Raw genomic sequence first — 19,755 nt, forward strand, 5'->3', positions numbered from 1 at the left:
TATATTTATCTGATAAATCATTTATGGTTTGATTTTTTCTAGAGCCTTGTGCATCTGCTTTGTTACTTTCACTATGACCACCTTAGAGAGCCTAGATGACTGGCTTTCAGATTGTTCTACTTCATTGCCCTGAGTTTGTCTTTCTGATTTGGAAGTCTGGGGTTGCATTTTAAGTGTCTTCTCACTTTCTATTTTTAAAAATTTAAGGCATGGGTAGATGTCTGTAAGTTGCTTATGGTGAGCAGCTTTATTACTAGTGCTTACAACTCTTAGTATATGACTACTTTACAGAGAAGTCTTCCAGGTTAGGCTCTGTTTGGACTTTGAGTCCATTGCAAGATCATACCTCTTTAATATATTGGAGATGAGAAGTTGCTTCCTACTTGAACCAGCCCCTCGTTCTTTGACATTGGCCTATATAGTATTGTTTATGAACCTTCAGCAATCTCAGTCTTGATATACCAGGAAAAACATCTGATTACAATTATGTAACCTTGGCTAACCGGGTATAAACAGCAATAACACTGACATTTAACACAGCCTACAAAATAACAAATGGTGGTAAATATTAATTTTCCATCCTTAACTGTATGGAATAGATTCATGGTTGTATAACAAAATGTAAAATGAACTATAAAATTGTATGCGATAAATAAACCTTCAAAATGACTGTTGACTCTAAAGAAAAAATTGTAAAAGTGCCACAGGGAAAAAATAGAAATACCAGAAAAGAAGGAGATTAAAATCAAGGCAAGAGGACAAAGGAAGATTATGGAAACCTTGGGGAAGTAGCAAAAAGCTAAGAGGGAAAGGGAAAAGGAAGAAATAAAAGCAAAAACAGAACAAAACAACAAAATGATCTAGAAACCATGTTCACACTCACATAAAAAGAACAATGAATAAAAAAGAGAAAGAAAAGAACAAAATGAAATAAAATGTCCTCTTCAAGGTATGTCCTTGCTGTCACTGCTAGATAAAGTGGGAAGGCAGAGTCCAGATCTGAACTGAGTAATCCCACAAAGTCTGGTCATAGCTTTATGGCAGGGTAGTAGGTAATCCCAACAAGCCTGAACATTTAATTCCATTGCAATTCAGGCTGATGTCTAGCTGTGAGCATGAACAAGCTGAGTTCACCTACAACAGTCCATATGCCTCCTGCTGACTTGAATCCAGCACCTTGTCATTGTGAACCTGCCTCCCTGACTCTGTCACCAAGATTCACTCGATGGAGCTGGCCTGAAGTTGCTCTGAGTTCTGAGCTCAATTGGTCCATTGCCTAGATTACCACTATCCAATCACCTTCTCCTGGTGAACATCTGAACCTGAATAACTGACCAGACATTATACTCCCCTGCATCCACTGTGCCATTCCTCTGGTATGCTTTTGCATACAATGCAATGGGTTTGCCAGTTTTGACTGTCTTTCTGCAGTTTCAAGCCCCTACTTTAATGCAGTGAGCATGGAATTAGGCAGAGTACCACCTGCCACCTCCTTCTTCTTCATTGAAGTCTTTGTCTTTTCTTCTGGATAATTTCTAAGAGTATAAAAATGTAAGGTATAATTTTATATTTTACTTTCTGGAATATTTGATACTGTTGATTCAGTAAAATCATGTTGGTGTTTTTTTAATTTTTAATTTTAAAGAAAATAAAACAAAAGAGAACAGAACAAAGCAAATCAGAACAGAATAATGCAAGCAACACAGAACTTCACAACCAGACAATTGGACATCAACAGTAGCTACCATAATGTCTGTTTTCTTCAAAATAGTTGAGCATACCTTCACACATTAATATCAAACATAACAATATAGAATAAATCCATTCAAAAGAAGAAAGTGTTACAGGACTTCAAAACCAAGTAACAGGAAATAAACACTGGTTACTAAAATATCTCATTTTCCTCAAAAACTTTATCTATACCATCACACATAATAAAATCAACCATACCACAACAGGATAGAACTAATCAAAACAGAAGGACAAAAGCATGGTAGGACTTCAAAGCAAGATGATAGTAAATCAGCAATGGCTACCATAATTTCATGCTTTCTTCAAAAGAGTTGTTCATTCCTTTAAACATAATAAAATCAAGCAAACAGAATAAAACCAATCAAACAAAAGAATGAAAGCATTATAAGATTTCAAAGCAATATAATAGGAAATCATGATTACCAAAATATATTCCATTATACTCAAAATATCTGCCCCTACCATCTGACAGCATAGAATCTAACAAAACACGACAGAACAAAACCAAACCTAACAAAATTGTGTAAACAATGCAAGAGTTCAAGATAAGACAATAAGAAATTAACAGTAGTTTTCACCTTTCCCTTCCAGTTATTTCTTTCTCTTTGCTCTTACATTAACTATTTTGATTTTGAAGTCAATTAACACTTTCTGTTTCTTATGCTAGGGTTCACAAGTATGAGTTTGAACTGTTTCAACCATGAACATGATCTCCAGTTGTGTCCATTTACCTACAGGAGCCTTGATATTATCCCACTTTATAGTTGGGTAGCTTTCCACTGCATGAAAATACCATATCTTTCTTATTATCCATTCTGCGATTGATGGACAAGTTACTCTTGCTTCTTTTTTTTTTTTTTTTTTTTTTTTGGTCTCTTGTCACATGAAACAATTGTTTTCTCTCCTTTGATTTTCAGTCTATGAATTTCCTTTCCAGTTAAATGTGCTTCTTGTGAACACTGTATTGATGGATCTTGTTTCTTGATCCACTCTCCCTGTGTTTCTTTTTATTGCTGACCTGAGGCCATCTACATTAATGGCTACAACCAGCATACCTTGGCTTGTCTCTGCCTTGCTATCCTCCTGTTGTTGGCCTTCCACTTTTCCCCGTCATTCAATTGCCTGTCTTATTTGTTAACCCTCTTCTGCTGGTGTTCCTGGAACCGTGGTCAGTTTTATCTCTCTTTAGAATAACTTTTAGCACTCTCTGTAAGGTTGGTTTGGTAGTCATGAATTCCTTCAGTTGTTCTTTTTCATGGAAGTATCTTATTTTTCCATCAATGTTAAAAGCTAATTTTGCAAGGTAGATCAATCTGTGTTGCAAGTTGTTTTCTTTCATAGTTTGAAACACTTCACTCCAAACTCTTCTTGACTTGATGGTTTGTGTTGATAGATCTACTGTGATTCTGATTGGTTTTCCTCTATAGGTGATCTGTCTCTTTTTTCTAACAGCTTTTAATATTCTATTCTTCTGCTAAATTCCTGAGATCTTGATAATTATATGTTTGGGTGTAGATTTCCTTTGATTATGGCTAGTTGGAGTCCTATATGCCTCACTTATCTGCATGCCAGATCCATTTCCCATGTTTGGGAAGTTTTCTTCTATTACATCTGTAAATCGCTTTTTAATTTCATTTGTGTTATCCTTGCTTCTTTACCTACACCTATCATTTTAAAGTTACACTTCTTTGCATCATCTTGCAGCTGTTGAGTTGTTATTTCCTGATTCTGTGTTAGTTTTAAGAGATCTTTCCTTTCATGATCACTAGCTGCAATCCCGTCTTCAAGATTTGAAAACTATCTTCAGGCTTTTTCAAGTGGTTTTCCTAGCTTTCAGTTGAATTTATAATTTCTTGCATCTCTCTGAATCTGTTTCATGCACGTAATTCTTTTTTTACTTTCACTCAAGCTTTCCATCGTTTGGCTGTGGTCCTCTTTACTGTCTCTATCTTCATTAGACCTGCTGAACAATTTTTTCAGTATGTTTGTGATTTCATCTTTTATCTGAGACATTATTTATGATTTGACTTGTTTTACAGTCTCATGAAATTGTTTCATTACGTCAGTTGCTATCCTCTCAGAGATTTCAGGTGTGTGACTTCTGTTTTTTTCCATGACTGTATCTCCCACACTTACTCTATGTGGGCTAGAGGTCTCAGTTGGTTTTTGCTCCTTCACCTTGACATTCTCCTGGGTTCCTCCCTTCAAGCTGGTTGTGGGGCCCAGGCACTTCCCATGTCAGCTGCCCCTAGGCAGTGCAGGGGGATTAGACAGGCGCTGGATTCCTCTAATTCCAGATTAACAGGGAGACAGCAGGGCGTGGAGCAGGCTTCTCTAGACCTGAGGCTTTGCTGATGATCAGGGGTGCTTGGAGATGGAGCTGCTTCTCTCATGCTGTCTCTACACTGGTACTCCCATGTGGCAGACACATAGGAGTGTGTTTGTCTGATTCTGTTAGTAGGTGATGGTGGCCTGAGGGAACCAAGGGCTTCCAATGGTGGCCTATGCTTACCTGGCTGTGTGTCCCTGCTCCTGCTGGCTGCCTGCAGGAAAATCTTCTACTGGCAGCTCCCTGAGGTTGAAGGCAGATCTGCTGGTTCTCCCTGCCCATGCTAACCACCTGCAGGACATGACCTTTTGGTGTCGGTGCACAGCAGGCAGAGGTGGATATGTCTGTCTCCCTTGACCTCCACTGGGCACATGGAAGAAGGGGGTTTCTATTGGCGGCACTTGGCAGGCAGAGGCCGATCTCCTGGTTTTCTCACCCTGAATTCATTCAAATCATTTTGGAACTCATATAGAATATTCTGTGAATGCAACTAAATAACATTGGAATAATGTTGAATATGCCTATTTCTTATGTTTACATGTGTATTCACTAGTCAAAATTATGCAAAGCTTACTGGTTTCTAATGAAGTTTTTAATCCTTTTATAACAAATATTGAGCATAATTTTGTATATCAGCAAGACCTAAGGAAAATGCTCATATATTATTTTCATTAAAAAAACCAATTTTATGGGTAACATGGTTGACATATTTCAAATTGTATTGTCAAGGGTCAAAAACGTAGAGGGATGGCAGGTGAGAAAGACAAAGAGTATGAGATAGTCCAGTATCAATACTGACAGCTTCTGTTACCAGGATTGAGAGCTGCATAAGCTAACAAACCACATAGACAAGGCTCCCTACACTGGGGACTGAAGGCAAAGGTGAGCTAACACAAAACACCAGCAGTCAGCACAGCAGAACTTGCCAGTGGTTCAGAACATGAGTGACACTAGAAACGGGAACTGGCAAACTCCCGCAGTCTTCACTAGGTTTCCTATGCACACGACTTCTGGAACCAGCCTTTCCCTTTGTCCAGATCTGTTCTTGATAAATGACCTTCTTATTTACTTTGACTCCCAGGTTCTGTTTCTGTAGTCAGAAGTGTGAGAGGCTGACAGGAAAATCTGTTCCAGCTGTGTATCTTCTGAAGAGGAGTGACAGGTTGTTACAGAGCCCATCTGGACACTAGTCCACAGGTTCTGAGCCTGGAATAAGAGGACAAGAGGAACATTCCACTCAAGAGAAAGAAGAAAATGTGCAATGGACACAGAATGAACCAGCACATAGCTCAAATTCCTTGTGGAACCTGGGAAACAGGAAAAGAGTGACGTGCCAGGTGGCAGGACAGGAAACAGATACCAGGGCTCCATGTCAGCACAGCGGGCTGGGTATGGGGAGGCTGCAAATTCAGGATCTATGAGGAACCAGAAGGGAGGGCTGGGGGTCCTAGGAAACTGACACCAGTGAAACTTAGTCCCGTGGGTTTCTGGACAGTAAGTGGGGGCTTCTGAGGAGAGTCCAGGTAAATGTGGCATATTTTAATCAGGGTCCTCCTGGCTCCTGGTTACTATTTTAGTTTACAGAGAGGATTGATTGCACTGACTAGAAACTTTTATTTTTTATTACCTTACAAGTACTCATCATCTTTAGCTATTTAGTATCATTTCCTTTTGTGCTGCATTTGAATATATGCAGATCTAGTAACCTCACTTACAGAGTTAAAATACAACAAAACTTGGAAAAATATTTACTGCACCATTCAAATATTTATTATCACTTTAAAAATCAAGGTAGCTCATAGATATTCTAGTCCCTGAGAAAGGAGGCATTAACTAAGCAAGGTGATGATACAGGAAACAACTTGTATGAATCACTACACTTTGAATATGGATATTAAACCATTGTTTTACATCTTAAATTCAAACTATAAAAAACTGATTAATAAATTAAATCTTGAAAATCTAAGATAAAAGGAAAACATCTCTCATACTAAAGTGGAAAATTTACAAATAAACGAGGAATAGAAAATCACTGGTGTGACTATGAAAATGTATTTACTGCCTTTTTGTTCCATAAATGTATTTCAGCATGTTACATTTTTAGCTCTTTAAAGTTGTAAAGTGTTAAAATACTGCATGTTGCATTGACTAAACTAAAAAGAATCACCATGTTCATATGACAAAAGTGAAAATAATTTTACAGTATAGAATATTAAAATTAGGAAATTTTCATTTAATAAGTTTTATCCTGATATCCAAAAGTCAAATTATAGAATATTTCCAGCAGTGGTTTGTCACAAAAATCTTATCAAAGGCAAAGTGAGAAGTCAGGTTGGGTGGCGCAGCCTTGTCTTCCCTGTACTGGGGAAACCTGGGCACACTGTCCCCCACCCAAAAAAAAGGTCTAGATTTGTTCTCTTCTAGATTCTAAGGTAAAATCATGTCATATAATAAAATGTCCACATTTTGAACATTCTTCCATATTTAAAAAATATCTTTCTAATAATTCTCATTTAAACAAATATATAAGCAAGGAAACAAAATTTAGATATTAGTTCCATTTCCAATTTCTTCTTTATTTTAGCTCCACGAGGCAACATGTTTATTCCCTCACTCTTCAGACCTGAAATTAGGATTAACCAGAGATACCAGGTATTGCTACATGACTTCGTAGTAGTTCTGTAACACAGATCAGAGCAGGAAAGCATGGACAACTTCCATGCAAGAGTTTTAATGACCACTGGTCAAGAATATTAAGTAATTCTCACAATATGAAAAGATCTCAAAAAAAATAATAAGCTTGAACACTTTGGTCTTGAGATTCTTAGACAAAGGTTTATGATGACAGATAGTATTTTCAATTTCAACTTATGAAAATGGCAGGTGGCATCACCAGATTACAGGGGCATAGACTGGGCTGTGGCATAAACAGCAGTTATGTAAAAGTTCTTTATTTTTTTCTCGCTGCACTAAGGGATTCAATCTTAGCAGCTTAGGAATTGGTAGTAATTAAACTACATACTTCCCTGAGGAAACAGAGTGTTTAGGGCAGTCACCTGTTTTATTAATTAGGATAAGAATCCTAATAAAAGCTGCCTCAGAAAGGAAACCATTGCATTTGAAGACACTTCCCAGGTATAATGAAGGGAAAATGTTTTTTAGTTCGTTTGTTTGCTTGTTTTGTATTTTGTACTGGGATTGAGCTCATGATTTTGTGTTGAGAAATACTTTAAAAATAGATATGAATATTATTTAACATAATCTTGAAAGAGTTGGGTATATATTAGAAATGTAGTAGTTTTACTGCATAAGAATATTAATCATCTTCTAAATATGAGAATAATGGTTTATGAATATAAAGAACAAGGGGCAAGTACATTCATAATAATTGACCTATTTTTTTTTATCATCTTTTGAAGGTTTTCAAAACAATAATCGCATACTAAGCCAAAGAGACAACAATGTTCTCAGGTAATAAAACAGAATCATGATCAGTGACATAAACCCTCCTGCAGCCGTCCAGCTGTGCTATGAAAATGTGAACGGATCCTGTGTCAAAGCTCCCTACTCCCTGGGCCCCCGCTTGTTCCTCTACCTGGTCTTTGGTTCTGGGGCTGTGCTGGCTGTCTTGGGAAACCTGCTGGTCATGATTTCCATTCTCCACTTCAAGCAGCTCCATTCCCCAGCTAACTTTCTGATTGCCTCTCTGGCCTGTGCTGACTTCTTGGTGGGGACAACTGTGATGCCCTTCAGCATGGTCAGGTCTGTGGAGAGCTGCTGGTACTTTGGGGACAGTTTCTGTAAACTCCACTCCTGTTTTGATGGCTCCTTCTGTTATTCCTCTATTTTCCACTTGTGCTTTATCTCCATCGATAGATACATCGCTGTCACTGACCCTCTGGTCTATCCCACCAGGTTCACTGCTTCTGTGTCTGGCATGTGTATCGCCTTCTCCTGGCTGCTTGCTGTTGTCTATAGCTTTTCTGTTTTTTACACAGAGGCAACTGAAGCTGGGCTGGAGGAACTAGTGAGTGCCCGCACCTGTGTGGGAGGCTGTCAGGTTCCAGTCAATCAAAACTGGGTCTTGGTCAATTTTCTACTATTTTTCATCCCTACACTTGTGATGATAAGTGTTTACTCCAAAATCTTCCTTATAGCTAAGCAACAGGCTAGGAAAATTGAACATCTGAGCAATAAGACTGTAACATCATCAGATAGCTACAAAGACAGGGTAGCCAGGAGGGAGAGAAAAGCAGCCACAACCCTGGGCATCGCAGTGATAGCTTTTCTGATTTCATGGTTGCCGTACTTCATTGATTCCCTCATTGATGCCTTTCTGGGCTTCATCACACCCACTTATGTGTATGAAATATTAACTTGGATCGCTTACTACAACTCAGCCATGAATCCCTTGATTTACGCTTTCTTTTATCCTTGGTTTCGAAAAGCTATCAAACTAACTGTCACTGGGAAACTGTTTAGAGGGAATTCCTCCACAATATACTTGTTTCATAAGTAGGTTGTTGTTTTAGATTGGGAAATGGAAAGGTTCACAGTTTATGCATTGTGGACAGAGGAAAATTTCATCAGCGTGCAAGATCCTAATGTAAGATAATTGAATCCATTTCAATTGTGACCCAGATATAATCCAACATAAAGTCAGGTGCAAAATTCTGTAATAAACATACCATTCAAATCTCATCATAAATCTCCTCCCAGGCTTTTGGCTGACATCAACTTAAGTCTCATTGTAATAAAGGAATTTGCCTTAGAGCTATTTTTTCCTGTGACCTTAGGCTTGGTATTCTCTGCCCTATGCTATACTTACCTGGTTGGGAATACATTCCTTGTGACATCCTACAAGGAAAATTTAAGTAAATACATGTAAAGGACCCAAGATAGTAAATTCTGTGGTCTGTTGAGTTTTATGTTCACTCCCTTGATGTACCATCTTTTTATTCTTTTTGTTACATATTCATAATAATGTGTTACAACAAGGACAGATTTCAAGATGTGCCTGTCCCTTGCTCAGTGAAGCCATGAGGAGTCTGCACAGGGATTGAATTTGTGGCTGCAAAAGGGAATTTCAGAACTTTGAAAAAGAAATTAAGAAATAGATAGCTCCTTCATTTGCAAAGGCAAAAATTTGGCATTGTGAGTAAATTCAGCCTGTCATATTTTTCTAGTCATCTGTGAATGTGTAGACCGTGGGATTCAGAGACTGAGTGAGGTAAAATACTTCTCCCCTCATGGAGGAGAATGAAGTCAGCTCTGAAGTCAGCTTGCTTCAAGTTATTGGGGAACAAAAGTTTTTGATGAACTATTTCAGAAGAACAATGTGATTCACATTTAAAAATATAAGCAAAGCTTTGTAGATGTTGGAAGAGATAATTGATGTATTGTAAGTCAACAATTTTTATCTATAATATTCCACAGACTTATACTACATTAAAATTAGTGTTCATATAAATCTTTTCTCCTTAAGAGAGAAAGGAGGGCCATACAGAAAAACATACTTTTTAAGTAGTAAGGCAGGATATGTCCTCAGACAAAGCAAAAAAAAAATGTTATTTTGTACAATAATTATTTGATTCCTTTGCGCCTTTTATCCTCAAGTGAGACTGTTATATTCACATAATTCATGCCTCTAAACATTGTTAAGATTGCAGATTGCATGTAACTTTTTCATGTGGATGCCACTTAATTTTTATGGATAAATGTGTGATATGCTTAATTTTGTTACTTGCCCTTAGTAGCTCACTTATGTAAAAGCATCTTAGAAATTTTCCTTTTTTGAGCACATAAAATTATAAAACAAAAGATCCTGGGTAGTTCTCACTTTTAGAAGCCAGGCGATTCTTTCTATCTACCACATTACTTCTGCATTCTAATGATCTGTTTTGCATATTTGTCCCCAAAATAACTGTTTCTCAGAAAAAAGTCATTTCTTATTTTTGTTCCTTAACAGTCACCTTCACTACAGAAAGGTAATGGTGCTTGGTTAATAAAGGTGGAACAATTACATGTGTGTCTTTCCTCTAACTGTAGAACGTTTTGAGGAGTATGTATGAAGATGTGTGTCCCTGCATTAAGTAAACTTGATCCTGCATGGGTTATTCTGGCTTAAGGTTGTTATCAGATTATGTTGTAGGCATCATCTATGCTCATTCTGTAATTTGAGTATGAATATTCACAGACATGAATTTTATTTGAACTACCTTCTGGAAAGAGCCATGTTGTTAGATTTTGAAATGTAGGATGGTGGATTTTGAATTCAAGGGATGAAAATTTGCAAACTAATAGCATTGTTTCCCCCACATTCTTCTTGACCCTAAATGACCATACTTTGGTAACACACACACACACAAAATGCTGGAATGAAAAGACACCTATGGAATGAGCTCAAGCATTTTTTTGTAGATGCAGGATGTATCTTCAGCTATGTGAGTCAGGATTGTGAAGACAAGAAGTGGCTCGTGTGGTCCTTGGGTGCCTGTGGAGTCAGGATTGAGCCTGAAGGTTTCCCTCATCTGCTCCAAAAAATGGTCATGGCGCAAGCTCTCTTTTGACGGCAATGCCTCAATTGTCCTCCCTTGGACCAGGCTGGCTCTAGTGCAACTGTGCATCTTAATTTCTGAATTCATTGTGATGGATCCTATGCCCCACTTGGGTGCTGCAGTCAAGGATAGCCCTGTGCTCTTCTGCCCATTTGGGCAGCAAGCAGGCCCTCTGCTGCCTGTCACCTTGCTGAGATCTGCTTTTATTACTTTCATTCCTTCTTCCTCTCTGGTGGCACATTCAGGGACACTGAATTTTTCCTGACTCAGTAGACTCGCTATTACCTTTCTGGCCACCTTGGGCTGTGGCTCTATGTGATGGGTTGTGTGATTTCCTCCTGAGGATTTGAACAAATTGGATCCCACCTGCCTCTACCATTCACATGGATTTCAGGCACACTTCAAGTGAATTTCGGTAGGAATGCAAGTGAAACTACGGGCACAGTTAGCCTACAGGGCGGATGATTAGGTTATATGTAACTACTCCCTCATCCAAAATGTTCAGGGTTGAGCTGCTTAAACACGCATTTGTGGAGGGAGTATAGAAGCTTTCTTCCTACTCATACTACTATGAGTCACCACAAGAGTCCTCGCTGCTCTCTTCCCATTCCGGCTTCTCCCTCCGCAACTCCCAAGCTTCTTCATGATCTAAATGTTGAAAGACCAGTTCGAGACTAAAGGAGGATCTCCAGGGTTTCGGCCTCTCCGATCACCAAGCATCCCTCCGTCTTTCCCTCAATCTAGGTAGGAATTGTGGTTCATTGAAATCTCTGGTTATGGCATACTTCGTACATCACACACATACAGTGGTTTTAGGGTTATCACGACTTTAGCACGGAAGCCTGCTTTATTTGTCCTATTTTCCTTATTTTTATAATAATCCAAGCATCCAAGCACACGTCACAGCTTTCCACTCAAGTTCCATATTTAAAGCCTACTCAAAAATCAACTCTAACTGTGATCATTATTCTAAAATCATCTCTCTTCTCATTTTTCTTGGACTGGCCCCATCCAGATTTAGCCTATAGGACTTATAGAAAGGAAAGATACTGTGGTAGTCAGGGTTTATAAGGGAAGGGAATACAGGACACATCATTTATAGGATTATTTTATAATATTTACCCAAAAAATCAAATGCAAAAGAATGCAGGGATCTGTCCACACTCTAGAAATCCAAAAAATCTGGCTGAGGGCCTGGATCCTATGACAACGTCCTGCACAAGTCCAGCTGCAGAACAAGAACCCATCACAATGTCTAATGCAAGTCTGTGTCAAGAACCTGTACTGAGAGGGCCCAAAGATCATTGGTGGAAGTCAGAAAGTCTGTGCCAAAGGGATCTAGGATCTGTGCCAGCAGACTTACGGATCTGCACTGGAGCCAGTAAGTGATGCTCCAGGTAAGGATCAGAGCTCCCCACTGGAAAGAACTGCAGACATCCTCAGCAACAGCGGGGTCCCCAGCTCTTCCAACGATGAGAGCAACCAAGTTCATATCAGGAAAACCACATGACAAGTTTCTCTACGAAAATCAACAGATCCATGTCTCTCCCCCCCGCCCGGCCCAGTTCTCTTTTTATGCTGTGAGCAACAATCTTTAGGTAGGCTTTCCACAACAAGCACCATGCTGATTCAGTTAAACTGAGTGCTACAAGATGACAACTAATTAACCCACGAAAGATACCACCCATCTTTTCCCTGCTCTTTCCTCTATCCTCTGCTTCATGTAATCCAGCTCTTCCAGAATACCACAGGAATAGAAGGAAGAGAACACTGAGAGCTTTTTTCATGATCAGTCTTGAAGGAGGCTCGATGGCAGTTCTCTGTGACAGCCTTACAGATGAAGGCTGGGTGATGAGGTGGGTGTCACCCCTCTGGGGAAAGCATCCTCACCTTACAGACTGTGTGAATGTGGGAGAGCCACTCCAGCTACTCACTTATGCTCCTGGTTAGAGTTTCTGTGCATAGGAGGAAACAACAAGAGCTTTTTGCATCTGATGTCACTGCATCCAGTGTACCATTCTATTGAAGAAAGTAATGGTAGGAAGTTCCTGTGTATTTTCCATGCAGGTTTCCTTCCTCAGTAGTCTTGGGAACCTACCCTGTGTTCATCTGGAGCAGATGGAAGGTAGAAATGGGGAGACTGCGAGAGCAAGAGTGGCCCGATGGGAGCAGGGGAAGGAAACCTGTGCTGACATCCAGTAAACAGAGGTGCTGTTCCATGTGGCCTAGAGGACAGGTGGGAGGCTGTCATGTTCAGCCCACTCTGCAGATACCCCAGCTCAAGGTACTCCAAGTGTCTTCCTCCCATGGGAAATGAGGAAGCTGTTCAAGGAGTGCAGACCAAAATAATCACAATCTTCAGACTCCTGGAGATGGGGGTGGGTCCTGCAAAGATTATAGAAGGATTCAGTTTTATGGTGAGTGGACCAGCGTGATTTGGATTTTTAACACACAGAGGCCATGTCTGCCAAGTAAAAGTTACAGGACAGGATATTGCAGAAAAAATTCATGTAGAATTATTTGGCTCTTTTTTCCTTAATTTTTCTCTCTCCATGGGAAATAGAAGCAGGAAAGAAGAGTTAAATGAGGAATTAAAAATAATATACAGCATGTTTATTTACTTAAAATTAAATCTTTCAAGATTATAATTACTTCTCCCACAGGCAGAAAAGGCAAGAATATTCACATAGGAAAAGATTAAAGTTTTAACTAAAGGACTCTGTGATTGAAATTTTGAACTTTTCAATTCATAAACTTGCATCTTTCTACTTACTGGACAACTGTGAATTTTTCATGATGTATAACTAAGAGATGAAAGAATATATAAAGATTTGCTAGAGGTGAGAATTGGAAAAAGATGATTTCTCAGTGTGTCTCATCATACTCGAAGCACTCCTTATGGAGATAAGCAGTTCATGCACTGCTTGTGAAAATACTTTCACACCCAGATGGGTTAAGTAGAGAATCAAGTTGATTCAGGAGACATTAATTGTTGAACTGCTCAGACCATTGCGCAGAAAAGTTGATCATGTATAATCAGTGCTCACTGCCCATCATTACCATTTAATACTTTGGCACTACTTTTTGAGTTACCAGTTAGCTTCCAGTCCTTAGAGCTAAGAGAAGGAAACCCTTCTCTCCCCTACTTCTCAATAACTGCATGGGTGTCATTATCGCATCTTTCTTCTCTTGGTCATAATGAGAAGTGGTTCACACTCTCAGTCACTGGGGAGATGGTCTAGTTTGTGGGCTTTTACTTTAGAAATATCTTTGGGAGTTACATCAACTTGCAAATTTAAGCTTAAGTGTAGAAATAAGGCAAAACTTTCTCTGATGCAAGAACCAGAAGTTTACCAGTGAACCTCCTCTAGATGATAGCTTCGTCAACCTCTGGGCACACAACCTCTGCCTAATTTCTGTGGTGATGTGCTGCAAAATCAGTTACTGAGTATGGTCGCATGGAGAATGTTGGAAGAGTGGTACCTGTCCAAGAGGATTAGAGCGTTGGTAGGAATCTCTATATATATTCCACTCAGCACTGGACAAGGTGCTCTCTATTGACTAAGTATAAATATTAAAATGTAAATTAACTTAGATTGCTCCATAAATTTCAAAGGGTAGAGTGAAAAATAGAGCACTTAAAATTTTACATCGAAATTATTACACTTATAATATCGGAGCAGCATTTTTGTTTAACCCGGTCTGGGAGCTTCTTTGTCTGGAACTCCATCACTGTACTTACTGATCTTGCAAGTACTGCATTTCGTGTTTCCAAGCTGATCTACATTTGAGTTTGTGCATCTGTTTCTCGACTCGCTTGTTTCAGGTTTGTTTCTTGTATTTGTTAGCTGCCTCATCACTGAAACACAGTACTTGACACCCGCAACTTAAAAGACAAGAAGTTTAATTTTCTCACAATTTCACTGTTTCTCTCACCAGGGTCACTGGTTTCTCTCACCAGGTTGAAGGCAGCATCATGGGGAAGAAGGTCACTATGAAAGGCAAAGTTTCGCCATTCATGGTGATTGAGAAATAAAGCCAGGGAAGAAGGCCAGAGCAGAAAGTGCGAGGGGCCAGATGTGGACCCCAAGGCGATAACCCACCCAGACAGACCTACATGTGTCTGCCAAGGCCTGGGGCAGACTCTACAGTCAATCAAATCAACCACAACATCCCAACCTTTGTCAGCTTGATACTGAAACTTATCTCTGTACACTCTTATTAATCTCCAAATAAACACAGTAGCAAGTTCATAATTTTGCTGATTTTGCTCAACAATACAATTAACACATGAATAACAAGTAAACCAACTTCCCTTCCTCAAAGATGCAGCAGTTCCAGCATTTCAAGAAAATTCTTATATGTGAACCTTTGTAAAAATAAAAAGCAAGTTTCATAAACCCAAAGTACAACAGCAGAGTGCAGATATTCCCATTCTGAAAGGCAGCAAGGAAGAATAGAAAAGGATTGGACCAAATGAAGAAAAAATTACTTCCTGTAACTTCATATCTCATATTTGGGGCACATGGAGATAAAATGTGAGTCTCAAAGAATCTGGGAGACCTAAATATTGTGGCGTGGACAGTTACAGCCCACATGACCAGTCTTGCACTAGTAGATTTCAAGGCCAGCAGCTTTCTCAGCTGTGTTCCACATTTGTGGGATCTCAAATTTCCTGGAATCTCCACTGTACCTCTGGCTTCCTTCCCACACCTTGATGTACTGCCCTCTCCAGGACCTCTTGCCTGGCCTCCAAGGCCCTACTTTAACCTACAGGTGGCACTCACCCTACAACTCTTCCATTCTGCATGCCAGTTAAACCAACATTGTGTGAAAGATACCAAGGTGTGTTGTCAACAGAAACAGTATTGAGGATCCCTGAAGAAATGGTGCAGGGGTCACTGTGTGCCTGGATCCCTGAGCCTCATGAAATGAATCCCTTGAACTGATAGTTTGGAGAGTCTTCCTGAGCAGGAGTCCCACTGGTTCTTTTTCCCCCAGTCAAATGCCGACATTTCTGTACCCTTCAGCCTGCAGTGGGTGGGGGGCTCCATCATTTCTAAGTTGCCCTCAAAGCATCTTTTTCTTGACCCTGTACAAATGTGTGGTGTCTATTTAATGAAACTGATCTCTTTATTATTACTCATACTTTCTCTGGCCCCAACTTCACCTAATTGAAGCCAAAATAATTTTTTTCATTTTTTAATGCTGTCTTCTGTCCTTTATTCTCACTATAAATTGATATAAAGTAAGCTGGCAGCACCCATGACACAGCCTAACAGTCAGGCTGGTCTGAAATTTTTCTGCCAGATTATTTAATCTAATGCTTTTAACCTCAGTTGCCTGCAAACTTTTAAGACATGGGAAAATACGTACAAAATTTCTGTTGGCAAAAACGCACATGGCCTGTAGTCTGGCTCTCAGTTGAGTCCTGTTCACATTGAATCCTCCTCTGCTTGGTCTTTAATGTGTGGATTGCTATCAAATTTCTGGTCTTCTGAGCTCTGATCAGAACCACCTATCAGACTCTGATGATAGTATTCTAAGGCTTTCCTACCCAACATCTTCAAACCTTTCTAAATTCTACCCTGCAATCCAGCTCCAATGGGCTCTGGACCACTTAGTCAGGTATGGTCACAGCCATGACCCCACTTCTTTGCTACCATTTTTGTATTAGTCAGTTTTCCCATAAGTAAAATATAACACCCAATGTAAATACCATAAAGAAGAAGAGGTTTAATTTGCTTGTGATTTCAGCCCATGGTCAACTGGCTCCTTGCAGAAGCAGCATGGCACAGGACATGGCAGGCAAAGCTCTTACTTAATGGCACCTGGGAAGCAGAGCAGGGGAACAATGCCCCTGCAAAAGGGGTGAGAGGCCCAGACATAGCCCAAGACCATGCCTCCATGGCCAGGCACACACAGAAGTGCTCTACCCATCCCAGGGACACGTCTAAAATCCAGTCTAGCTCAACCTCTGCACTAATACCCATATTTCCATCTTAAGATCTCAACCTTCAAGAAAATGAATATCATGTTTCTCTCATTACTTAGTACTCATCAGAGGTGTGCGCTTAGCATGTTTAGAATAGAGAAATAAACTAATTACCAAATCTTAGAATGATGGGAAGGGAGGTATAAAATTATTTCTCTACCCAAGGTAATCGTTATCTCTGTGTCTTTTTTTACAGTAAATACGTATAATAACAGACTCAGTGAAGATTAATTGTTCACTCTGAGTTTATTTGTCAATGTCTGTCAACATTTATGACTGGCATAAGGGGCATTTTATTGGCATCTGTGAGTAGTAACGTGGATGCTCGTCAGTGCTACCTGTTCCCAAGGGCTATCATCCTCAGATGTCCATAGCACTCAAGTCAAGAGAGGCTGGCATAGGGTTTTGCCTACGTGAGCAACTGATATCACTTCACAGAATCAGGTGCTCAGAAAATACTAGGAAGGATAGGAAAAAACATTTGGGTAAAAGTGTTAATTTTATTAATTAGTGATTGGGCTTCACAGTCTTTACAGAAAGAAAGTTCATGAGTCTCTCTAAACTGAGGCCTTGCACACTCAGAGCCTCGCATTCATTTTCAGGAAGGCTGGAGATGCTTTTCCCTGCTCTGCAGTGCTCCACTATTCCGGGGCTGTGAGTACTTCAAGTACTTTTAATATTTCTACTTTCTGCTCATTTTTTTTTTTAGTTCTTTCACATTAGGAGCAGCAAGTCCAATCACTAAGGAACACAAACAATTGTGTAATCAGAGAGTTCAATGTTCATTTTTCACAGGAAAGAGAAAGGTTTCAGGGGTGCTCAAAGTGACATCTTCCTTAGAGAAGAACCGATGTCCTCCCTATGGGCAGCTCATCAGGGTTAATGCCTCTCATGGGAAGGAGGGAGGCAGCTAGTCCTCATAGGGTAAGTGACTCAAGAGATGCAGAGAGCAGCAAGTGAGAGGAAAGTAAGAAGATAAAGAAAGAAATGGAGACACGTTACGTACACGTAACAACTCAATAAAAAGAATGTAAATATGAGATATTATGAACATGCACCAGAGAGAGAGAGAGAGAGAGAGAGAAACAAGGATAAACAGAGAGATGAAGAAGGGAAAGAAGAGGGGATTTAAAAAGAGAAATGAAGCTGTATTATGTACTGTACCAATTTTCCAAAGAAAATGTAAACATTATGTAGTCAAATGTACTAATAAAAATATTAAAATTTTTAAAAACACTATGTAGTTTCTTAATGGTTTTGTACAATATATTTCACCAATCTCCAGTCCCCCAACCCTGCATTTGACCTCTCCTTCTTGTGGTAGCTATTGCAGATGCAGATTTGTTTCTTAACAGGAAAGGAACATCCCAGTTATCCTCGAAAGCTTGCACCCTATCGTATCTCCCTACTAAGAATCCAGTAAGGTCATTAAGTCATATAACCTTAGGGGACATGGGAGGGATTATAGTCTACACAGGAAGAGAAAGAAATCTTTACCTGGAATCCACAAATGTAACTGAATGTATTGTAAAATAGCAAATTAGTTTTGTTTAATAAATATCCTAACAATCACAATAAAAAGACAATCTTACAAACTCACACCTTGCCCTACAGGGACTGCACCCCGGGATATTCCCATGCCTGGCTTCTGGACAGCTGCATGGGCTGAATCCTTCAGGCAATCTTACAAAAGGCTTAAATCCATGGGAAGCAATGTGTCCCCTGCAGAAATGATCCCAAACCGGTGATAATGGCTCAGACAAAACCATATTTATGAGTGAAAGGGAATTTTTGCAATCAAATTACCAAGATACTTATTATTTGAAGTTCATCTCCATTAACCTTGTAGAAAATAGAAAGCACTTAGGATTTTATTTTTCTAGAAGACATTTCCAAGAGAATTTACATACAAATGAAAGCCTGAAATCTTTGATTGGTGTTAAAGTCTGATCATTCCTTCCTCATTGGGATGGACTGATGTGGACTTCCTTTCCCAAGAGTACTGAGAAACTGCAGGCCTAGGCTCTTTCGGTGTCAGAGGCACCCGCACACTACGGCACCATGAGCACCCACGGGTCCCCACCGGTAGCCCCGCAGCTCTGCTTCCCCACTGTGAACGGGTCCTGCGTGAAAACCCCCTACACGCCTGGCCCCCGGGCGCTCCTCTACGCGGTGTTCGGCTGTGGGGCTGTGCTGGCGGTCTTAGGAAACCTCCTGGTCGTGGCTTCCATCCTGCACTTCAAGCAGCTGCACTCACCCACCAACTTCCTCATCGCCTCTCTGGCCTGCGCTGACTTCTTGGTGGGAGTCACCGTGATGCCCTTCAGCATGCTCAGGTCCGTGGAGAGCTGCTGGTACTTCGGGACGAGTTTCTGCACTTTCCACACGTGCTGTGATGTGGCATTTTGCTACTCCTCTCTCTTCTACCTGTGCTTCATCTCCGTGGACAGGTACATGGCCGTTACCGACCCCCTGGTCTACCCCACCAAGTTCACGGGGTCTGTGTCAGGCATTTGCATCGCTGTCTCCTGGACTCTGCCGCTGGTGTACAGCGGTGCCGTGTTCTACACGGCAGTCTATGACGATGGGCTGGAGGAATTAACCAGTGCCCTCGACTGCGTAGGACGCTGCCAGGTAGATGTAAATCAGAACTGGGTGTTGATTGATTTTCTGTCTTCTTTATACCTACCCTAGTTATGATGACTCTGTATAGTCATATTTTCCTTGTGGCTAGACAGCAAGCTAAAAAGATTGAGAACACGGGTAACAAAGGGGACTCATCCTCCGAAAGTTACAAAGCCAGAGTGGACAAGAGAGAAAGAAAAAGCAGCTAAAACCTTGGGCATCGCGGTGGTAGCCTTTATGGTCTCCTGGTTACCTTACAGCATCAATTCATTAAAATGCTTTCATGGGCTTCATCACTCGCACCTACATTTATGAGATCTGTGTTTGGTGTGCTTATTATAACTCAGCGATGAATTCTTTGATCCGTGCTCTGTTTTACCCATGGTTTAAGAAAGCTCTTGCAGTTATTCTCAGTGGGTAGGTTTTCAAGAACCGTTCAGCAACCATGAATTTATCATCAGAATAAATGCAAGCAATTGGGTTGAAAAAGTTGATGA

At 40.2% G+C, this 19,755-nt stretch overlaps 1 protein-coding gene and 1 pseudogene across 1 annotated transcript; both read left to right on the top strand.

The window, feature by feature from the left end:
* The first annotated feature begins 5,501 nt into the window (after positions 1-5,501).
* LOC100723086 (trace amine-associated receptor 7a-like) lies at positions 5,502-8,600 on the top strand. The gene is made up of 2 exons (XM_023564513.2): positions 5,502-5,518; positions 7,565-8,600. The coding sequence occupies exon 2, from the start codon at positions 7,569-7,571 to the stop codon at positions 8,598-8,600; it is 1,032 nt and encodes a 343-aa protein (XP_023420281.2). The 5' UTR covers positions 5,502-5,518; positions 7,565-7,568.
* Positions 8,601-18,694: 10,094 nt separating this feature from the next.
* Positions 18,695-19,724, top strand: LOC100715881 (trace amine-associated receptor 6-like; annotated as a pseudogene).
* Positions 19,725-19,755: the final 31 nt, after the last annotated feature.

The sequence above is a fragment of the Cavia porcellus genome, unplaced genomic scaffold (genome assembly GCF_034190915.1).
Source record: "Cavia porcellus strain 051 isolate PalLab524CR breed Dunkin Hartley unplaced genomic scaffold, mCavPor4.1 scaffold_22, whole genome shotgun sequence".
Classification (NCBI taxonomy): Eukaryota; Metazoa; Chordata; class Mammalia; order Rodentia; family Caviidae; genus Cavia; species Cavia porcellus.

What these genes read in the sequence shown, in the direction of transcription:
- LOC100723086 (XM_023564513.2), top strand. Translation starts at nt 7,569, where the DNA reads ATGATCAGTGACATAAACCCTCCTGCAGCCGTCCAGCTGTGCTATGAA.